Here is a 21,972-nt window from a genome sequence, read left to right on the forward strand (position 1 = left end):
GAACCATATCACTGTTTTAAGTACCTCTGCTAATCTAAAACAGTGATATGGCCCAGGGACACATGATGCATTGGCTAAATAGCCACAGTAATAAGTTTAACACAGCATTAAAATGTTCAGAGACCTTATGGCAAATATAATTTTTGCTGTGCTGCCAGTACAGGCTTACTATTAAATATGCATGCTGTAAATATATAACTTTAATAAAGAAGGAACTGTGTGATACATTATCCTAAAATAACATTTGTTATGTGGAGACAGAAATTCCTACCCAATTCGCTCTTGCTCCATCTCTTCCATCTTTGAAGCCCGTGCTATAACTCTGTTAATAATTTCCTTCTCTTCATCTGTAAGGTCTTCATGTTTTCTTTGGTCACCGGGGTATGTTGGGTGCACAGACCATCCAGCATCAAGTCTAAAAATAACAAAAGTGTGTTTTAAATGAATGAACCCACAGCATATTTAAAGTGTAATTCCACTTTTGCAGTAAAATTTGAGAAAACCACACTATGGGGGTTATTTACGAAAGGCAAACCTACTTTGCGCTACAAGTGCAAATTACAAATGCAAAGTGCACTTTACATTGCACTGAAAGTGCACTTGGAAGTGCAGTCACTGTAAATCTGAGGGGAAGATCGTAAATGAAGGGAAGCTCTGGTCATTTTATTACCCAATCATGTGCAAGCTAAAATGCTGTTTTTTTATTTTTCTTGCATGGCCCCCTCGGGTCTACAGCGACTGCACTTCCCAGTGCACTTTCAGTGCAATTTCAAGTGCACTTTGCACTTGTATTTTGCTTTTGTAGTGCAAAGTGGATTTGCCTTTCGTAAATAACTCCCTATATGTTCATTCCCTTTCAGAGACAATGCTAACCAGGACATGAATCTCCCTAATGGGCACACAGACAGTAATACAAACCTGACAGGTGTTAAAAAACTGCCTTCAGTTAAAATTTTAACATACATCTTTTTTAACATAAAATCAACTCGCTAAAGCAAAAGACATGCAGTATTTCAATTACTGATGATTATTTTCCGATTTGTATGATTGAACAATTGTAGGAAATGGGTCAATGGCAATTTGAAAACACTGAAACCCCACACAATGCATGATTTTTGGAATTAGTTGAGGATAGTCTGATCATGAACCCAGTGACACAATGAAAGTCTACTCCCAGAAACCCTGAAGACTAGGTTTTATAACAAAAACACATATGGTGAGCCATGATATATAGTAATCAGGGCTTTTTTTCAGCATGAATGCGGGGGAACGCAGTTCCGGCACCTCCAGGACTAAATGTGTGCAAGGGGTGCTGGGGTGTGCTGAAGGGTCTGCTGATGCTGGCTGCTGGGGGATCTATTGTAGCTTTGAGGGTCTTTTTTAGCATGGGGAGGATCTATTGTTGCTGAGGAAGTCTGTTGTTACTGGGAGAGATCTACTGTTGAGGGAGGGGTCTATAGTTTCTGGCTGATGGGGGGTCTCTTGATGCTGGCTGTGGGGATATCTGTTGTTGCTGCCGGGGGTCAATTGTTGCAGGGGAGTCTATTGTTACTGGGGGTCTATTTTTGCTGGGGGATATTTTGCTACCGGTGGTCCCTTATTGTTGTAGGGAGATCTATTGTTGCTGGAGGTTCTATTGGTGTTGCTGGCTGAAAGGGATCTATTTTACTGCTTTTCTTGTTATTAACAAATTTCATACAAATTACTTGGCACCAAAAAATTATGCTTGGTTCTGTATTCTCTATAAAGGGCAGTAGTGAAAGATGGGCAGGGGGTGGAGCCAAGGAATGGTCCTTGGAGGTGGGTAGGGGGAAGAGAAATGGGGTGACTCAGAAAGGGGGAGTTCCTGCACCTAATCTCTGAGAAAAAAAGCCCTGATAGTAATAAACACGTTTGTGGTTAAAAGAACCTGGTTCATTATTGAGGGATATTATAGGAAACCTGCACTGAGCAGAATACAAGTTGCCACTGCTGAACGTCTTTGGCGTTCAGCTGCCTGCCTATCTTGGGTCCAATACTTAGCATCTCTGATTTAGATCAAACATTAAGAGCATAAGGTCAGAGCAAAATCAGAACTTCTTGTCTGCATATTTGATCTGGTGAGTGACTTCTTACATTTTGAAGCCACTGGATTAGCATGATAATGCAGAAAAATAGAAACACTGCAATTAAAATACACTATGGCAAATTAGTATACTTGCCCAGTGACTGCCTAACAGGTTCAGCTTGTCCTCTGCTGTGCATAACCAGTCACCAGTAACAGCTAAATGGGTTCTATTTTTCATGCCCTGGGAAACATTTTCCTGCTGCCAATGTACCAGTCTCCCGTATACATCGCACACAGGGTTTTACAAAAAACATGCAAAATAATATATTTAATATTACATTACAGATGTATAGTTTTATACTGTGAATACTGTATTTAAATACCGTATACTGTATATAGTAACTTCAAACATAGAAACTGCAACCATAAAATAGGAGATGGTGAAAGAGTGCTATAGATGTGGCTGGGGACTGGGAAAATTCTGCAGAAGACTATTAGAGAACTGTAGATCTGTTCCAGGTTGCTCGACTATTAGAGATCATCCATGTATTTATGGACCTTGCTTTGTGCACTGGTGCACAGTCATGTTGGAACAGGAAGGGGCCATTCCTAAACTGTTCCCACAAAGTTGGGAGCATGAAATTGTCCAAAATGTCTTGGTATGCTGGCGCCTTAAGAATTCCCTTACTGCAACTAAGGGGCCAAGTGCAACCCCTGAAAAACAACCTCACACCCTAATCCCCCCTCCACCAAATGATTTGGACCCATGCACAAAGCAATGTCCATAAAGACATGGATGAGGGGTGGAGGAACTTGACTGGCCTGTACAGAGTCCTGACCTCAACCCGATAGAACACCTTTGGGATGAATTAGAGCAGAGACTGAGGAGACTCATAGCCAGGCCTTCTCGTTCACATCAGTGCCTGACCTCACAAATGCACTCCTGGAAGAATGGTCAAATATTCCCATAGACATACTACTAAACCTTGTAGACAGCCTTCCCAGAAGAGTTGAAGCTGTTATAGCTGCAAATGGCGGGCCAACTCAATATTGAACCCTACGGAATAATACTGGGATGCCATTAAAGTTCATGTGTCTCAATACTTTTGATAATATAGTGTGTATATATATATATATATATATATATATATATATATATATATATATATATATATACACACACACACACACACACACTGTATATAAGGCTGCCCGTATATTATACAATTTTCATCTACAGTTTTCCTTTGCACTACAAAGGTATGTCTAAAGGAAATTGAATAAGAACATTGTAAAATGTATGGCCAGATTAACTCTCATGTGAAATAGTAACTTGCTGCCTTCCATTAACTGAAACAAAGATGTTTTTTTCAGGCTGACCTGTAACAATATTTTGCACTCAGCATCTATTATTTCCACTTTCTAAATACGATTTACAAGCATGAACATGGTTGCTGACATTTAAAAAGGGGCACCAGCATCCTGTGCAACAGTGGAAATCTTATCTCAACTATCCATTTAGATATAATCAGTTCAGTTACAATAATCTTGCTGTCTTTGACTTCTATTTGATCCAGTCCATTCTGACGTACTTTGTTCTATCAATATACATGTCCATAAGCACAAAGCAATTATAAGCAACCAAGAACACTATTGATTCTTGAAAGTACAATACTATGAGCATACAGTCTAGAAAAAGGAGCGTCAATGTTAATATATACCTGTAATAAACGATATATTGTATGTGTGGCATGTAAACAGCCATGATTTGTAAACCTTTATTTTAAATATTTATCATATTATTATGTTATTTTCTTCCAATTGGCAAACAGTTGACAATAATATTAAAGCTATATAATTGGAAAGGCTATTAAAACAAAATCTTTTCGCTCAATTCACCTAACTAAAATTAAGGCCCCTTTCAGACGTGCGGATGAAAACGGGACATACATTGGTCCCTATGTGATTGCGGGTGTCAGCGGATGACTATCCGCTGACACCCGTAATCACCCGCCTCAAGATCCGATTTTTCGGACGGACAAAAATCCTATTTTCTTCCATCTGGCGGATCGGGTGAACACGGACATACGGTCCGTGTTCATCCGATCCCCCCATGGAGGTCGTAACGCGTACGGAAAGGAGCGTCGTGACGTCACCCACGGCTATCACTTTGCTCATTATACATGCTGTACACATCGGCACCGATCATGGTGCCTTCATTGTGAGTGTTTTTTACCTTATTTTTTACTACGATTAAATCGTTTATCCAAATGGAGAGCACTATGTTTTGGCATTTGTTTATTACATGACCTGGGATGACCTATCAGTTTCTCTGTGACATCTCTACTACTGCTGGATTTGCTGATATCTATACATAAAGCGCAATTGACCCTCTATAACCAAAGGGTCCAGGTGGTGAGGTGAGAGGCCATTTCATGTGGTGGTGGATTCGTGAAGTTACTTGCACAGTCATCTGTCTGTCTACATTGGCACTCACTGAAGGTGTACTGCGATTTTATGGACTTTTCATTTCTTTATTATTATTTTTTAGAGCGCTGCACCATCTATATTTGTAACACTGTGCATCACCCTTAACTTACCATCTGTGAAACATGGTGGTGGCCACATCATGTTGTGGGCATGCTTTTCTTCAGTAGGGACATGGAAGCTGGTCAGAGTTTATGGGAAGATAGATGGAGCCAAATACAGGGCAATCTTAGAAGAAAACCTGTTAGTCTGCTAAAGACTTGGGGCAGAGGTTCACTTTCCAGCAGGACAATGACTCTAAACATACAGCCAGAGCTACATGTGCGAAGCTGGTAGAGACATCCCCAAAAAGACTTGCAGCTGTAAGTGGAGGGAAAGTTGATTCTACAAAGTATTGACTCAGGGGGGCTGAATACAAATGCACGCTATACTTTTCATATATTTATTTGTAAAAAAAATTAAAATCATTTATCATTTTCTTTCCACCTCACAATTATGTGCCACTTTGATTTAGTCTACCACACAAATTCTCAATGAAATACATTTACGTTATTGAATGTAACATGACAACAGGTGGAAAATTTCAAGGGGTTTCAATACTTTTTCAAGGCACTGTATATGATTGATACAAAACATTATATTTTCCCTTTAAATGAATTTTAATGTCTCTGATATTTTTACATGCTTGCTCTTTCTTATTTGTAAAAGTGGACGTGTTGGATAAACTGATGTTTTCAAACCATGGTGTGCTGCTCATACCCTTCTCCTACTCCCAGGATTACCAGATTTAAAAATCCTTGTCAACACCAAACTTTTTTGCAACTGCCCCTTCTAAGGCTGGGAACTCTCCTTTCTGGGGAAAGACCCTCTTCATGGCTCTAGAGTAGTTATCAGTTTCCCAGCCACCATTTGGGCACACCTCCCCAAGTATTGGTTAGACCTGATCAATATGCAGGCTGTTTTTTTAACCTTCCCTCCCTAAACTCTGGAAGCTTCTCCTATAGGCAGGGAGAAAAAAATCAGACTCCAGCCTGTGAAACGCTAAACAGTCCAGAGCAAACAATCAACACTCCCTTGACTACAGAAGGAGTCAAAAACTAAATTTATCTAGCAGCCTAACTGGGAGGGTGCTACATCTTGGAGAGATGTATTGCTACAATCTGGCACAGGTCTATCTCTCTATACAATTTACTGTATATAAAGAACAAAACATGTGGATTCATCAATGTTACAATAGTTCATTATAATAGCTTTGTGTGCTGATTTCTACTATACTTATGGAATCAATACTATTAATGATATGAACATTCAAGCATTCTGGTAACAACCACGGTTAGCACACTAGAATGAGATATTTTTGCCTCAAAGCTATAAATAATCATAAATAAAAAATTTGCAATACACAGGGCCCTGTATTTGGTAGTCGTTTTAGATGGTTTTACATGTAATGTCTATTTTTGACTGTTCAAAAACGTTATAAAATAAATTAGACATAAATACACTAAACATATTACTACAATAAAATAGTAAAATAGAGGTTTAGGCCTGTAGATCTTAGTAAGTTTATTTTGCTTTCATTGTTCTATTTGTGGATTTGGCATTTCTCCCTTCTAAGCATCTGCTGGATTTTGCGAATATATGGATTGTTTATATTTACTTTGTTTGACTAATCAGCCTATTTACAAGTAACAGTTTCCTTTTACATACTGTGCGCTCTATCAGCTGGTCAGAGAGAGAGTGCGGGTAATTAAATACTCTCTTTACACAGGGAGTCCATGTAGGATAGTTCAAGTGCAGCACAAAATATAATGGTGGTCTCAGGTGTTCTGACTGAGGATGGCTGCCAGCTTGTAACAAGCTAGAAGGGGCTCTGCGGGAAACAAGACACAAAGAAGACCAGCGCCATCTAAGTGCCGCAATATTAAAACATTTTATTCTAAGATAGACTTTTGAGAACTCACAAGATCATAGATGTGTCAGCGCATTGGAAAGATTAAGGAGGTTCATCCACTCGTAAGGGAAGGCGGTCGGCTCGCAGATGGAGAGGCAGTTTGTGGTCCGGCTAACGCTGGTGGCTCCCAGCACTTCCAGGCACTCAGAACGGCTCTGGAGCAGAGATGCATGTCACTTCTGGTGGGAGAAGGAGTAAAGCCTCGTACACACGCACGGTTTTCTCGGCAAGAACTAGCAAGAAAACTGCTGGCAGAGCTTTCTTGCCGAGTAAACTGTGCGTGTGTACGAGGCTTTCAGGTTTCTCGTCAAGAAAACGGACCAAAATCTCGATGAGAAAAATAGAGAACCTGCTCTCTATTTTCTCATCGTGAAACTGCCGAGAAACCCGAGAGTGTGTATACTTACCTGCTGCCGCGGAAACCTGCGCATGCTAAAAATGACTTTGACGCATGCGTGATAGCTTCCTAGGCATAGGTAGGGTGTAGCAAGATGGCGGCAAAGGCATCGAATGTGACGAGTGCATGCTCGTCATAGTCGATGACATGACTGCGTTTGTTCTATTCAAAAGAACAGCGGTTCTTTTTTTAATGGAGTGTCTGTACACTCGGCCGGCAAGAGATTCTTGCCAAGAATCTCGTCAGGAAAGACTACGTTTTTTTCCTGACGGGATTCTGGGCCGTGTGTACAGGTCTTGAGGAGGAGCGCACGTTCGGAGCATGCATGCTCCTTCATCAGGCATTGTCAGTGGTCATGTTGGAAGTGGTACTTAAAGTCTATTCGGCCAGAAATTGTGGATGCGGTGCCAAAGCAACCGCTCACAGGTGATCATAATACATATCAAGGGCGCTGGTGATTCAGGCTCTTAATTAAACACGATGAAATGACCAATAACATTTCTTCCCAACTCCTTTTCCAACTGGAAGTGACATGCATCGCTGCCCCAGAGCCATTCTGGGTGCCTGGAAGCACTGGGAGCCACAAGCGTTAACCGGACCACCAGCTGCCTCTCCATCTACAAGCCAACTGCCTTCCTTTATGAGTGGATGAACCTCCTTAATCATTCCAATGCGCTGACACATCTATGATCTTGTGAGTTCCCAATTGTCTACCTTGGAATAAAATGTTTTAATATTGCTGCACTTAGATGGTGCTGCTCTCCTTGGTGTCTTGTTTCCCGCAGAGCCCCTTTTACATGCATTTCTATAAAAATTAAAAAAACAACACTAATAACTATACATTCCCTTTAAACATAGCTGTCACCCTTGCTGTACAGCATCAGCAGTCTTATTTCCTGGTATTGCTTTTAATACATCTGACATCAGTATAGTGAAATCTGAATTACGGTCTTTTGCACATCATCATTGCTGTTTGCAATGTTTCACTGAATGTGCCCTATGGCCATTGACTCTGTTGGATAACTGTGGAATTATTTGCCATGCATGGGTAATATCTTTTATCTTCTAAATAATCACAGTTTGTGCTGCCATATTCCTTTAAAGCATTTATAGCCTACAGTGGACACATGCCTCGTGAGTCTCAGTGCTCCTGGTCTTACTGTTGCATAATATATTGTAAATGCAGCTAGTTTTTTTATTGTGCTGCAAGCATTAGATTAGAAAGCCATGTGCATGATTCTAATTAAAGGAGGCAAATATAGCCCTGGGAAATTTTGTAATCATGCTCCACAGGAACCATGTGTTTAGCTCATCCGCTTCTCACAAAAAGAACAAAATAATATGAAAATGGAGTGCATCAGAACTAATATCACATAGAGGTTTGGAGACTTACACATTTCCCCAAATCTTGGAATATGTGTACTACATGCTATCCATAGCACAGTAATAATTAGGCCTGAGGTCCAGGTGTGCTGCTATCATAAATTTGAACCAAATCCTGCATGTATGTGGTTTAAATAAAAAGTGATTCAGCGCTGGAAAATAAGTACAAATTAAACTAAATTGCAAGCCAGCACTGCAGATATAACTCAAAAAATATCTCAAAGTGAATAAGTAAAAAATTAGTGCAGCGCAAATAAAACATCAAATAAAGCAATAAATCAATAAATCAATTAAGTAGAGTCCATAAAGTGCAAAGTGATAAGGTGCTCCAAAAAAACAATGGTGATAAATAGTGCAGAAATCTTCAACAGATCCGTGACCCACAGGACAGGATTATCCTCCACCAAGGCTAAAGGGTGGCCTCTCACCTCAATACTTCGACCTGTGGCTAGGTCAAAAGGCAAGAAGCAAATCCTCCAAAGAAAAGTAATCAGCTTTACATGGGCTCAACTCCAAAGAATCCACCAGATGGAACCAGCGAGCAATAAGCAAGGCAACACTCTCCCATAAAGCATTTAAATGGACCGAAAAGGGAGTAAGAAAAACAATTCTAAGTGCTCACTGCTTAAAAACGTTTAATATTAGTAAAACATAAGGTATAAAACTCACATTGTCCTGCACTCATAAACCGAGTGCAGGTATAACAGCAGATTCCGGAGCGGAGCGTCCGGATCAATGTAAACAGCTTGTGAGGTCTCTGTGAGGCAAACGCGGGTGACGTCGACGTAGCTCCTCCCCCTCATACGCGTTACGTCCCAAAGTAGGCGGGACTTCATCAGCGTGGGGCGGGGAAGGTATGTGGTTTAGACTGCTTTCACACTGAGGCGCTTTGCAGGCGCTTTAGTGCTAAAAATTGCTCCTGCAAAACGCCCTGAAGGAGCCTCTCCTTGATTCTGATTAAATTATTTTTTATCATTCTATTTCAGAAACTTGTTTTTGCATATGTTAATTCTTTAAATTGTTTGGGATATTAAGAAGCCTGTAAGGAGGTGCCTACTGTTGGGGTGCACACTACCTCATGTTACTGGTTTGCATCATGCTTATATTAAAGTTTGTGTTAGTGAGTTGTTGTGTAACAGGCTCGCCAGTGAGTGAAGGGGTTAAGGCTGCTAACTCCTGTGTGTTTAAGGCTCTGCCCCCTTGTTTTGGGGCGCCATAAATAGAAGGGGAGGCAGCCCATCTGAGCTCTTTGCCTACCATATGGGAACAGACAAGAAGCGTTGCTGCAGAATGTAGTTCTATCTAACTATGTGGCTTCCTTTTTGGGGTACCCAGTCGAGGTACTGGAAGTTAGATATGGATTTTGATGAAAGGACTACCTTCAACAGAGGTATGAACTGGGCAGCCGGAGCTGGGATGATCCAGAGCTGTGTATGGAGGGAGACACTGAATTCCAATAATTCTGTATGTGCAAGAAGTTTTCAAATACATGTTCCAAAAGTACCTGAGGACACTGTAGGTAGGGGATAACAGGGGATAAAGAAGAGTTTGGGAGAGAATGCTACCAAGGGTGAACAAGTGGTGAAACTGAGAAGTGAAAGGCTATGCTTTCGTTGCCATGAGTAACTGGAGGAGTGTTGGGTGCTATAGCTGGCAGCCGGCGGAAGAATATTGTGAATTGGCAAGGGTGACAATCTGCTCTGCTAGTAAGGGGTTTTCTGAGCTTAACCCCCTCCTTAGCGATAGATGCCCTATACATGGACAAATATTGAGGCACAGGGCCCCTATGGATATAGGTGTACGTTTATCAAACAGAGAAGACCCAAGATCCTGATGATCATGTTGGATTTCTCGAGTGTACCAATTTATGAAGCGGAGATGAGGAGTGGAGAACATGTTCTTCACTTCTCATCACAGGACACACCCTTCTGTCATTCACTTTTACACAAATGACCAGTTTAAGAAAGTGGGATCTGAAGATCTCACTGGACATCTCTGTGAAATATCTCCGTCCCAGATTCTCCAGCTCAATGGTGGGGAACATCTGTGAGAAGCTGCTGTGATGTGAGAAAGGAGGCTTCTTTCTTCCGAATATCAGCATTAGCAAGCTTAAAGATTGATATAAATAATAACTATATATGTTTACGTGTGCTAATATGAGATATATATATATATATATATATATATATATATATATATATATATATATATATATATATATATATATATTACACACACAATAAAGTTATAATGTATCTTCTTTTAGGATCCATTAACATCTGAGCAATGCAGAGTTGTAGGCAGAATTGCACAATCCTTGCCATGATTCCAAATTGCTGTAAAATTCGGTCAAAATACGCAATGCGCTTTTGGCTGCCATTCATTGTTAATGGGACCCCATTTGCAGTTAGCAGACATGCATTTTGCCACACTTTTGTCATTTGACAAATACACTACCAACCCAAAATGCGCATTGAAAAAATGCACAATGCTCGATGCCCCAAAAAAATCTATTTGGCTTTTTGGGCCTTTGTTGTGCGCATTTTGGTACACTCTATGATGCACCTTTTGCTCCTTTTTTCAAAAAACATTTGGGCTTTTTTTAAAAACATTGTAGCACATTTTTATGTGCATTTTGTATTGTTATCAATTTTTTTACCAGCATTTTGGTGTACATTCCAGAAACACATGCAAAATGCATGGTATGCTTGCGATGCCATTAATTGTTAATGGCATTCCAAAAGTGGCTACCAAATGTGCTGTTGTGCCAAATGTGCCAAAATATGCATAAAAAGCAAATCAAAATGCACGTTAAAAAGTGTCAAACTACATGCTAAAAGAAGCTCCAAAGTGTCACACCAAAATGCGTGTTATAATAACCTGTGCCAAAATGTGTGCTGAACGGCAAAAATGTGTGTTTAATAAAGCACCAAAATGCACAATAAAATAATTAATACATTTGAAATAAAAAAAAAGGACCAAAACACACATTTAAAGAATGTGCCAAAATTTGTGTAAAAAATCTGAGTTAAAAAAGCGCCAGTGGTCAGTGCTTATTATTTTCATGTAAATATACGGTCTTCTTACTTTGGCTTCCCTTTAAAACTCAGCTGCTCTGTAATCACACAGGTATATCAGGAGTTTACAGGCAGCCCTCTTCCTTCTACACAGATCTCAGGTGTTCTCAGAGGGAAAACTTCTCATTAGAGTTGAGCGGACACCTGGATGTTCGGGTTCGGGTCCAAACCCGAACTTTAAAAAAAAAGTCCGGGTTCGGGAACCTGAACCCGAACTCCGAACCCCATTGTAGTCAATGGGACACGGACTTTTAGAAAAAAAAATGCGCGGATGTCCCCGCAAATTCAATAACCAGACCCTTTAGGTCTGGTATGGATATTAAGGGGAACCCCGCGGTCAATTAAAAAAAAAATGACGTGCGGTTCCCCCTAAATATCCATAACCAGACCCTTCAGGTCTGGTATGGATATATTTAGGGGAACCCCGCCGTCAATTTAAAACAAAAATGACGTGCGGTTCCCCCTAAATATCCATAACCAGACCCGTTATCCGAGCACGTTGACCTGGCCGGCCGCAGAAAAGAGGGGGGGACAGAGTGCGCCCCCCCCCTCTCCTGAACCGCACCAGGCCACATGCCCTCAACATGGGGAGGATGTCCCCATGTTGATGGGGACAAGGGTCTCATCCCCACAACCCTTGCCCGGTGGTTGTGGGGGTATGCGGGCGGGAGGTTTATCAGAATCTGGAAGACCCCTTTAACAAAGGGGACCCCCAGATCCTGACCCCCCCCTGTGTGAAATGGTAATGGGGTACACTATACCCCTACCATTTCACGAAGGAAGTGTAAAGTCTTGTAAAAAAACACACTGACACCATAGAATAAACAGTTCGGGTTCGCTCAACCCTACTTCTCATCTATTCTCCTTCTGAGAACAAATTTTCTCTGCTTCATAAACAGTGTGCCAGAGGAGAAGATTTTTCTCTGAGAACTGCTGAGAAATGAAATGAGATAAATTATCCCTGTTTGATAAACATTCACCATAGCCTTTATGTCATGGGAAGTGGAAAGAGTGAAAAACAGCTCAGAAACATATACTGGGAGTGAGGTAACATAAAAGATGGACTAGAGAAGCGGAATACAGACTCTGCAGTATCCCTTTGAAAGTGCTGCACCATGTGAAAGAAAACAACAAAAACCTGGGGAATGCCCAGGGAAAAACCAAGCCTACTTACCGACCATAAAGTGACAGTGCTTATGCGCTACTATGGACACTCAATGAATAAACCCTAAACAAAATGTATCAATAAGTTGCTGCAAAACCTAAAGTGTTTACAATACACAAATATATAAATGAAAGAGGTGAGGGGTTCCGCGCAACCTAGCACGCGGACATGGTGAAAGTGCTAAGTATAAATAAATAAATAAATAAATATAAATACTGATCAGTGATAACACAAACACGAGCAAATGACAGCTCAATCCAATTCAGTGAGAGAGTGAAAATATCCAAACATCAAAATAACAATACTATATATACAATGTATATAAAATATAATATGCAGTGAATATATAAAAAATATATAAAAATATAAATGTATATAGTGAAGTCTATAGCCGTGAAAGAGTGTCCCTTCATAGGATGAGAAATGGATAAATAAATAAATCAATCTGGTGATCCAGTGCTAGTAGTGATTCTTCAAATAAGCATAGGCTGCCAGAAGAGATGTAGCTGATGTGATCACAAAACAATCCAATAAAGAGTGTTGATAGATGGGTGTAATAATCCCTCCCTGAGCTCCCGGGACTCTTACCTCCGCACAGATAATCAAGTGCATCCACTATAAGTATCTCGACCAGACCTCCGTATGTATGTTCCACTAGTCCTCCTTAGATATCCATGACTGGGTCCTCTTATCCATCCAATCAGTCAGTGTGCCCAGGAGAGGAAACAGGGGAAACACAAAAACAAAGGAGGGGACTCCAATCGTGAAGTAGTAAGCACAAGCTGGGTATTTATTAAAGAGGGAAAAAGCTGCGCTTACATGTGTTCTAAAAATATACAGCAAGGAACTTTTAAAAAACGAGCGGCGTTTCAGGCGCCTGTATACGTCACTCCAGGTGTACGTCCTCCCGAGTGACGTATACAGGCGCCTGAAACGCCGCTCGTTTTTTAAAAGTTCCTTGCTGTATATTTTTAGAACACATGTACGCGCAGCTTTTTCCCTCTTTAATAAATACCCAGCTTGTGCTTACTACTTCACGATTGGAGTCCCCTCCTTTGTTTTTGTGTTTCCCCTGTTTCCTCTCCTGGGCACACTGACTGATTGGATGGATAAGAGGACCCAGTCATGGATATCTAAGGAGGACTAGTGGAACATACATACGGAGGTCTGGTCGAGATACTTATAGTGGATGCACTTGATTATCTGTGCGGAGGTAAGAGTCCCGGGAGCTCAGGGAGGGATTATTACACCCATCTATCAACACTCTTTATTGGATTGTTTTGTGATCACATCAGCTACATCTCTTCTGGCAGCCTATGCTTATTTGAAGAATCACTACTAGCACTGGATCACCAGATTGATTTATTTATTTATCCATTTCTCATCCTATGAAGGGACACTCTTTCACGGCTATAGACTTCACTATATACATTTATATTTTTATATATTTTTTATATATTCACTGCATATTATATTTTATATATATATATATATATACTATATATAGTATTGTTATTTTGATGTTTGGATATTTTCACTCTCTCACTGAATTGGATTGAGCTGTCATTTGCTCGTGTTTGTGTTATCACTGATCAGTATTTATATTTATTTATTTATTTATTTATACTTAGCACTTTCACCATGTCCGCGTGCTAGGTTGCGCGGAACCCCTCACCTCTTTCCTTCTACTTACCGACCAGCTTGCAGAAAACCAATTAACCTGTCTACAGTATGCGTTAAAAACAGGGGTTCGGTCCGCACCCATTTGCAAACGCATGTGAAAGAAGCCTAAGTGACGCAGTCTTCACCTGCACCTGCAAGCATTAGTGAGCACCGTTTCTAGTGTCCCCAACTGGGCACAATAAGACCTGCCCACAAGCCTGTTACCATTATTTTCATTGTTCTGTTTGCATTTGGGTTTGAATTATTATTTTACTTTAGTGTATAATTCTGCATATATTGTCTTTTTGGTTTAGATTTCTCTAAAGGACTGCCTTATCAGTTTCCTTTAGTTTGCTTACATTTCAACTAAAGGCTCCGGTATGACAGTCTAGTCATGTACCATATCCGTGTATTATGTAATGTAAAAGCCTCATGTTAAACCAAAAACTTTTTTTACCTTCCCTGAGACAAATTTGCTTTCATGTGTATCTCACACGCTCTCCCTCCCAGGTACTGCAGCACACAAAGGGAGGGTACTATAACAGAAGCAGCGCTGCCAATCCAGGAAGCAGCACTGCCAATCCAGGAAGCAGGGGGCAGGACTAGGTTTGGTCAGGTGCTGATTGTCAAGCTACAGGCCTCTGAATCAGCAGTGACAATGCCAAGAGCGTCACCCCCAGCAAAAAAAATGTTTAGCCCACTTTAATGCAAGCAGGCATAGCCTAGATGAGTGTGGCGAGCTCCGCTTTGAATTCAGAAGTAATGCAACATTGTTGCCAGACTATCAAAGGAAGCTGCATTAGATGGATTTCACTGACAGGATTGCCAAATATTTGTGTGACTTTTCAAGGGAACCAGGAGAAAACTGAGTGCAGATGCAGTTATAATTAAGTGCTGCAGCCAGTGCCGGGACAATGTCATTCAGTTCCCAAAAAGAAGGTGCCAAACTGCCCCCCCCCTTTTCACCCTGAGGGAATTAGGGTATGGGATGTAGCATGCCACCCTCATTCAGGCAGCTGACAGGCTCTGAGCCCCCTCCACATAATGACACAGTACCCCTTCTGCATCCCTTTGTCCCAGTCCTGCATACAGCTGCATAGAGCCCTCATGACTGCCCATTGTCCTGGAGAAGAGGAAGCAGCTTCCTCATAAATCTTCTAGAAATATACAGTATAAAAATGTCAAGGTACCAGACAATCCGAAGCACAAATATGCATAAAGTCCACACAGAACTGGTGCTACCTCTGTGAAGCAATAAAGTCTAGTTTCGGAGTAAAAAAACACAAAAAGAAAAAAACAATTCCACAGAGTCTAGTGGTATAATGTCATTGGGAGTCCTATAAAAGCGCCTTTCACACAGGAGATCTGATACTGTCTACCGGTCAGTTTTTCAGGCGGACCTGATCGGATGGTCTATCAATATCATTGGGAATATGGGTTTAAATTGACTACCGCCTACCTCCAGTTCCCATCTGGTCTACTCAACAAAACAAAAGGGGATTTATCCCCTTTTGTTTAGGTGGAGTGGATTGGAGGGTAGTCAAGTGTAAAGTCCATTTACTCCCAGCCACCCATAGAGCAGAGCAGGATTTGTCCATGCTATTCTGCATTAAGACCCCTTTCACACTAAGGGGTTTTTCAGGCGTTTTAGCGATAAAAATAGCGCCTGAAAAACTCCTGCCCTGCAGTCTCAGGCCTAGTACACACAAGAGGATTTATCCGCGGATACGGTCCACCGGACCGTATCCGCGGCTAAATCCTCTCGAGGATTTCCACGGATTTGGATCCGATGGAGTGTACTCACCATCGGATCGAAATCCGCGCCGAAATCCCCTCGCGATGACGTGTCGCGCCGTCGCGACGACGTGCGCGACGCTGTCATAAAAGGAATTCCACGCATGCGTCGAATCATTATGACGCATGCGGGGGATTCCTTCGGATGGATCGATCCGGTGAGTCTGTACAGACCACCGGATCGATCCGCGGGAGCCAATTCAATTCAAGGGCTTTCACACTGGAGCGGTGCCCTGGCAGGACCGCTCCAAAAGTTCTGCTAGCAGCATCTTTGGAGCGGAAATGGAGCGGTGTGTTTACCGCTCCTCCACCGCTCCTTCCCATTGAAAGCAATCGGAAATAACTGTAATACCGCCAGCAATGCTCCTCTGCAGAGGCGCATTGCCGGCGGTATTAACCCCTTTTTCGACTGCTAGCGGGGGTTAAAACCGCACTGCTAGGGGCCGAATACTGCCACAATTCCGACGGTATAGCGCCGCTAAAAATATAGGCGCTATACCGTCAGCGCACATCCCGCCCCAGTGTGAAATCACCACAATCTGAGGAGGCACCCACTCTTATTCTCAACCAAAGAAAAATGATAGCATACCATTGGCAGTCCACAGAAAAAAAGCAGAGTAAGCTCTGGTTCACACTAGAATGCAGTGCGGGAAACCTGCGATATATGTGCGTTTCCTGCAATGCATTATAATTGCATTGCCCTTGTGATCTTCAGTGCATGTCAGTGCAATGTTAACAACACCTCAAATGTAGGTCAAGTTGTTAGGAAACTAAACTGGGAGCTGGTTAACAGGACAAGGGAGAAAAGTGATAACCTGATCACTGCAGGGATGCTCTTTCATTGTCCAATCAGTAATCCAATCAGTAAGCTGAAAACATGTAGGTGAACAAGCTGTAAGACATTGTCACCTTCCCCATTGACTTTGACCAGTTAAGACAGTTAACATACACTACTAACTTCAACAGTACAATCAGCTTACAGTTTAGCTGAAAACAAAACCCACCCCACATTAAAAAAAAATATATAATTTGTTCTTGTAAAGCAGTAAATCAGTATCCTGTCACAGATAAAAACAAGATAAAAAAAATAAACTTACTGTCCTTTATCACTGTCAGCAGAAAAGAGAAGAAAGAAAAAAACATATTAAACAATAAAATATTAGACACTGCAATCTTACATTTATTTGCTGAAGAGAAACCACCATGCTTTAAAAAGTTACGACTGATCCACATGATGCATTTTAGACGCATTGCGTTTAGGTGCAGATAACATGCATTTTAGGAGGGTTATCAATGTACTCTGTATAACGTTCTTTTCATGAAAGCACTAAGATGACTAAAGCATGATTTTGTTTAACACACCACACATAAAATTCACAGGCCTAAGGGGGCCTTACATGAGTAAATAAAAAAAGCAGTTAATACACAAAATACATTCTGCTCTGGAGGATTTTAAAAATCTTTACGTACAATAATAAAAAAAAATGCCTCATGTTTTTTTTTCTAAACAGTTCTGTCTATACACGTTTAAATACCAGTGTATTATATCACAAAATTTTTAGTGCAAGGGAACACATATCCATTAGTGATCATAACATTCCATCAACCCAGAAGTAGAAGTCTGTCTGAACAGCCAATTACATGCAAACATATAGGGCCAGATTCTTGTAGAATCTGCGGCGTTGTAGCGTAAGCCATTTACACTACGCCGCCGCAAATTACTGGAGCAAGTGCCGTATTCTCCAAGCACTTGCTCCGTAATTTGCGTCGGCGTAGTGTAATTGGCCCGGCGTAAGGCCGCGTAATTCAAAGGGGGCGGCTTGTATTTAAATTAAGCGCGCCCCCGCGCCGATCGAACTGCGCATGCGCCGGGCGGAGAAAAGCCCAGTGCGCATGCTCCAGCTCACAACGGAAAACGTCAATGACGCCGACGTGAGCGTCATTGACGTAAACGACTTACGAAAACGACGTAAACGACGAAAACGACGTAAACGACGGAAAAAGCCGACGCTGACCCGACGCCATACTTAACATGGCATACGACGGACCTACGTAAACTTGTCCCTCATTATAGCAGGGGCAAGTTTACGCTTACGGAAACGTCGTAAAATCACTGTGTCGTGCGCGCGTACGTTCGGGAATCTCGCGTAACTAGCTAATTTGCATAGACGACGGGGAAAACGACGATGCGACACCTAGCGGCGGGAAAAAAATTTGCATTTAAGATCTGACAGCGTAAGAGCCTTACGCCTGTCAGATCTAATGGGTATCTATGCGTAACTGATTCTAAGAATCAGTCGCATAGATACCCTGGGTCAGATTAGGACTTACGACGGCGCAAATGGTGTTGCACCGTCGTAACGCCTTTGAGAATCTGGCCCATAATGTATATTTGTCCTAAAAAATTTATATTACCAGAGGATATGGTATGCCTGTAAATACGTTTTTTGTTTTTTTTTCTAAAGAAGTTCATGTTTGCAGGCCAGGTAACACTATTGATCCCATTGACTGGATATTATTAAAAATAAAAAGCTATTAGCTGGATTCAGGTAGGAGAGCCTAACGTTAGGCAGGCGTAGCGTATCGCATATACGCTACGCCGCCGTAAGTTAGAGAGGCAAGTGCTGTATTCACAAAGCACTTGCGTCCTAAGTTACGGCGGCGTAGCGTAAATGTGCCGGCCTAAGCGCGCCTAATTCAAATTGTGTGGGCGTGGGCGTGTTTTATGTTAATGAATCGTGACCCGACGTGATTGACGTTTTTTACGAACGGCGCATGCGCCGTCCCTGGACATATCCCAGTGCGCATGCTCCAAATTACGCCACAAAGACTTATTGGTTTTGACATGAACGTAAATTACGCCCAGCCCCATACACGGACGACTTACGCAAACGACGTAAACATTTTTAAATTTGACGCGGGTCCGACGTCCATACTTAACATTGGCTGCGCCATCTTTTTGGTGGAATATCTTTAGGCCTGAAAACGGCTTACGTAAACGGCGTATCTTTACTGCGACGGCCGGGCGTACGTTCGTGAATAGGCGTATCTCGCTGATTTACATATTCTAGGCGTAAATCAGCGTACACGCCCCTAGCGGCCAGCGTAAATATGCAGTTAAGATACAACGGCGTAGGAGACTTACGCCGGTCGTATCTTAGCATTATTTAAGCGTATATCAGTTTGAGCATACGCTTAATGTTACGACGGCGCGGATTCGGAGTTACGACGGCGTATCTACTGATACGCCCGTCGTAAGTTTCCTGAATCTGGCTATATGTTTTTAAGCACTATACAGACAAAGCGCCTGGATATACACATGTACATACACAAATACTCACGACCACATATATGTGCACAACCAGTTTTGCTCAAACCACCTACATACTGTATATACCTGGAATACACAAACACAGAATGCTACTAGGAATGGCTGACACCAAAGACACAGTGAGCGCAATGTTGCCAGGGACCGCCTACACAAGCGAATGCTGTCAAAAATGTCTGCCATGATAAAGTGAACCTGTAGATTGAAAACATTATTGAAAAAATATCCGTGCAAACAAAGACTCTTAAGCCCTGTATACACAATCGGTTTGTCTGATGAAAACGGACCGATGGACCGTTTTCATCGGACAAACCGATTGTGTGCGGGCCCCATCGGTTTGTTTTCCATCGGTGAAAAAAAAGAGAACATGTTTTAAAATTTTCCTATGGATAAAAAAACGATAGAAAAAAACGATTGTCTGTGTGGAAGTCCATCAGTCAAAAATCCACGCATGCTCAGAATCAAGTCGACGCAGGCTCGGAAGCCTTGAACTTAATTTTTCTCAGCACATCGTAGTGTTTTACGTCACTGCGTTGGACACGGTCAGATTTTTGACTGATGGTGTGTAGGCAAGAGTGATGAAAGTCAGCTTCATCGAATATAGATCGGATTAGATTCCATCAGATATCCAATCGTGTGTACAAGCCTCCTTTCACACAGGCACCTCCGTGTAGCGGATTCAGTTTTTTTAGCGTAGGATCTCTCTGCTGATCCCCGCTGAGCATGCTGATGACAGGTCCGTGTCCGCTCTGCTGTGTAGAGCAGACAGGGACACAAGCAGCAGAGATCATTAGCTGCTATGGCTCAGGGAGTGCTTTGTTACAGGAATTGGCTATCAAGCTACACAAAAAAAATATGGAAAGTTTCTTTGCTCATTGACTACCTTAAAATTCAACTTATTTTACATGTCTTGTTACCATTACACAAGCTGCAGTGGACTCACAGAAACATCCTCCTATAAGTTCTTATTGCGGCTTGCAGCCGATGGCTGAAGAATTCCCAGTGAGCACATACACCATCAACAATAGGAAGATTTGTACAGAGGGAGAAGGAGTCAATGATTAGTTGATGATCCCTCAGACAATTATGAAATAGGGTGCATACTACAGTTTGTAGAGTTGGGTGAAACATTATAGATCGATGGTCCTGGGGGGTGGGAAACTGCTGAAGCTTGCCAGCTGTTTAAATATTTTCCTGTAAAGGCATCATTAGTGTGCAGCCTCTTCTTGGAATTATGTCAAGCTAAGGTTGAATACTATAGTCTCAGTTCCAGGATTGTACGTCTTAATATCCCAAGCTGACTTAAAATAAGCCTGTTGGTTGTTCCAGACACCAAATGGTGCATAGCTGTGAACTGGCTTTCTTTTGCTCACTCATTAGTAAAAATCAAATTACCCAAAATGTGTAAACAAAACAAATTTTGCAAAAATTGCCATAATGAGTGAAAGATTGGCTTGATTTTTTTATTATATGTTTTTGTAATTACTGTATGAATTTATGTGGTAATTTTATCTTGCATAGAATGCATATGCTTTCTAGTCATAATTTTTTTTTATTGTGAATACACCAATAAAATAACTGAAATGCAATATCACAAATTAATCTGTCCCAGGTTATAATCTATTACGGAAAAGTCAATGAGACAAATCATAAAAGATTTTTGTGCTAATCTGTATTTGGAAAAGCTTTCAAACATCCTTTTCCTTCAGTGAAAATGCTGCTTCCTGGCCTCACACTGCAGTGGACTGTGTTGGAAGATCTAAGAACCATCCACATCCCTCAGCACAAGTGACCTCACACAGACTTAAATTTTGAAGAGAGCAAGTACGTCTGACTAATTTTTAATTTTTTTATTACCGAGTGCACTGGGACAAACCTTATGGCCTATTAGACTGCACACTTATATTTAGGCACCCTGAACAACTGCAGTTATAGAAAATCGAAGGTAGAACTATGAGGTGTACAGTGTCTATCTGACTACATATCTATTTCCAACTTCCATTGGTCTTCAACTTCTAATAGACAGAATTCCTCTTTAGTTTTTAGGAAACAATGTAAGAAATAAGAAAAGGAAAGAGAAAGATGTACCTATGTGCACATCAATGAGCCTGGAGTAATATTGGCTTCAATAAGTTACTGTAGAGAAATTGTCTGGCTGATTGAATCTAAGGTAGGTAAGCTTTAGATAATAACAGTCTCATATGAGTTGTGGGTGGCCGTGCATACACCAACTGACATGACAAAAGTCAGCTTAAAAAAATAAGCTGAGCTGGGTGGAAAATTATCAGCCAAACAGTGACTGCATCCTATCAGATGTAGTCATTGTTTGGGTATTGGGGGAACAATGGGAGCCGGAGCTGCCTGAACACAATAGAAATCCCTCCATCCACACTAAGCATGGATGGGTGAATCAACTGATTTCTCTCCTCCAGCCTGTGAGGCTGAGCAAGAGAAATCAAGCCATGTGTAGCCAGCCCTAAACTATAAACTCCTTTGGTTACTATCATATTTGTAAATAAGCCTTTAACCGATTGGGACCCGCGCTATAGTCAAATGACGGCTACAGCGCGGATCCCAAAATCCAAGTGGACGTCAATTGACGTCCGCCCCTTTGCACGTTCCCCGCGCGCGCTCCAGAGCGCGCAGCGGGGAAACTCTGTGTTGGTCGTGTCCCTTGGACA

At 41.6% G+C, this 21,972-nt stretch overlaps 1 protein-coding gene across 2 annotated transcripts in view; it reads right to left on the reverse strand.

Annotated features, from left to right (window-relative positions):
- Positions 1–21,972, reverse strand: part of RPH3A (rabphilin 3A) — a 373,169-nt gene that overhangs the window by 178,997 nt on the left and 172,200 nt on the right. The window contains exons 3-4 of one of the 2 annotated variants that reach the window (XM_040346123.1): positions 17,061–17,072; positions 272–415 (exon numbers count right to left, since the gene is read on the reverse strand). In XM_040346123.1, the coding sequence (XP_040202057.1) occupies positions 272–415; positions 17,061–17,072 (156 nt within the window). The remainder of the gene's footprint in view (positions 1–271; positions 416–17,060; positions 17,073–21,972) is intronic. The other variant, XM_040346131.1, reaches the window with a different exon arrangement.

Source organism: Rana temporaria, chromosome 1, assembly GCF_905171775.1.
Source record: "Rana temporaria chromosome 1, aRanTem1.1, whole genome shotgun sequence".
NCBI lineage: Eukaryota > Metazoa > Chordata > Amphibia > Anura > Ranidae > Rana > Rana temporaria.